The sequence below is a fragment of the Pichia membranifaciens genome (assembly GCF_001661235.1).
Source record: "Pichia membranifaciens NRRL Y-2026 unplaced genomic scaffold PICMEscaffold_8, whole genome shotgun sequence".
Taxonomy (NCBI): domain Eukaryota; kingdom Fungi; phylum Ascomycota; class Pichiomycetes; order Pichiales; family Pichiaceae; genus Pichia; species Pichia membranifaciens.
This window is the reverse complement of record NW_017566989.1, coordinates 1-1,877: the sequence shown is the minus strand read 5'-3', so window position 1 is coordinate 1,877 and position 1,877 is coordinate 1. Positions and strand designations below refer to the sequence as shown.

Sequence of the window (1,877 nt, the reverse complement as noted above, 5' to 3'; positions counted from 1 at the left end):
CTAGTCAGCAGTAATTCACATGTTTTGTCCAATTGCAAGTCTCGAATAAATGATGCTGGTGTGTCTGTTTTTGATCTTTAAGCAAGCAATTGAAGGAAATGCAGGTTAGGTTGATGATGTCAGTTGAAAAAGAAATAATCGCTGTACCATGCTGTAGTTGAGGAGAATACGTTCAGACGTTTCCTGTGCCAGGATATGAGTCGAGTAGATGATTGGCTGAGATAGAAGAGGTAGTTGAGGACATGACGTTCAGGTTATTGCTAGACCGGGGTATGAGTAGACCGGTGGTATAAGCAGACGGATTGCAGCTGAGTATAAAAGTAGACGAAGCTAATTTACCAGTGGCAGTTGTGAGAACAGTCCCAGGCTAGTTGGATTGGTTGCTGTTGAAATGTGTAACAGGACTAGCAGACTAGCAGACTAGCAGAGTGATAGATGTTTGAGCCTGTTGAAGTTATTTTGTAGTTGAAGAGAAGAAGTAGTTTGGGCTAGATGTGGAGTCTGTAGCTGGACGGTGGATGGGACTGTGGCAGTTGTATCAGGTCCGCAGATATTGGCCGTTGGAACATGCATGTTGTTCTTTGTTGATTGTTCTCTTGATGATACTGGTTGAAAAGAGGTCGAGCAGAGAGCCGTGGGCCGTTGTGGTTGAGGAGAGTACGTTCAGACGTTTCCTGTGCCAGGGTATGAGGTGAGTAGATGGCTGGCTGTGATAGACGAGATGGACCAGAAGATCAGAATGAGTTCCGTTAGGATCAGAATGAGTTCTGTTAGGATCAGAATGAGTTCTGTTAGGATCAAAATGAGTTCTGTTAGGATCAAAATGAGTTCTGTTAGGATCAAAATGAGTTCTGTCAAAAGTGTTATCTGCGATATTCCGGACGAGCCGATGGCCAGGATCTAGGATAAGAATTTTCTTTTCAGCATGATGGGGTTTGCATGAGGACGAGATTGAATTCCCCGAGTGTGTTCGAGAATATGCAGCCTGTCTGATGTACAGCCTGTTCTATGTATTTTGTCAATGAACCAATGATGCCGGGAATCTGATTCTACATTGAGAGAAGTTTGTAGTCTTTCAGATGGATAGTGGAAATGGATGAAGTCGTTGCGTTAGGCTTGACTATCTAGAAATATAAGTGTTTATTCCAGTATAAGATATGTTTGAAGTACCAGGGTATGAGGTGAGTAGATGGCTGGCTGTGATAGACGAGATGGACCAGAAGATCAGAATGAGTTCTGTTAGGATCAGAATGAGTTCTGTCAAAAGTGTTATCTGCGATATTCCGGACGAGCCGATGGCCAGGATCTAGGATAAGAATTTTCTTTTCAGCATGATGGGGTTTGCATGAGGACGAGATTGAATTCCCCGAGTGTGTTCGAGAATATGCAGCCTGTCTGATGTACAGCCTGTTCTATGTATTTTGTCAATGAGCCAACGATGCCGGGAATCTGATTCTACATTGAGAGAAGTTTGTAGTCTTTCAGATGGATAGTGGAAATGGATGAAGTCGTTGCGTTAGGCTTGACTATCTAGAAATATAAGTGTTTATTCCAGTATAAGATATGTTTGAAGTACTGCCAGTTCTTGTTTGCTGTATCTTTCCGTGTAATATCAATCAAAGGAAAGGTTTGGTCAAGCTGTTGGGTGTGTTTTAATTGAGAAGAGGAAGTTCAGACAGTCCCTGTATTTGCAGGAGGTATAGTTTGAATGAATGGAGCTAAGTTCTAATGGATGAGGAAGGTTCTGTTGTTGGCAATTGTGGACAATTGTGGACAATTGTGGCCGGATGCTAGATACCTGGTCACGCCAAGTAGTGGTTGTGGGTGATTACATGGTTATTCATGTGTTGAATGAATGCTCTAGTCGGATGAGAAGA

General features: G+C 42.7%; 1 protein-coding gene across 1 annotated transcript; it reads left to right on the top strand.

Annotated features, from left to right (window-relative positions):
* Positions 1 to 721: 721 nt before the first annotated feature.
* PICMEDRAFT_74764 (hypothetical protein) lies at positions 722 to 1,310 on the top strand (the record flags this gene model as incomplete). The annotated part of the gene is made up of 2 exons (XM_019164862.1): positions 722 to 860; positions 1,174 to 1,310. The coding sequence occupies 2 exons, from the start codon at positions 722 to 724 to the stop codon at positions 1,308 to 1,310; spliced, it is 276 nt and encodes a 91-aa protein (XP_019015269.1).
* Between the last annotated feature and the right edge of the window lie 567 nt (positions 1,311 to 1,877).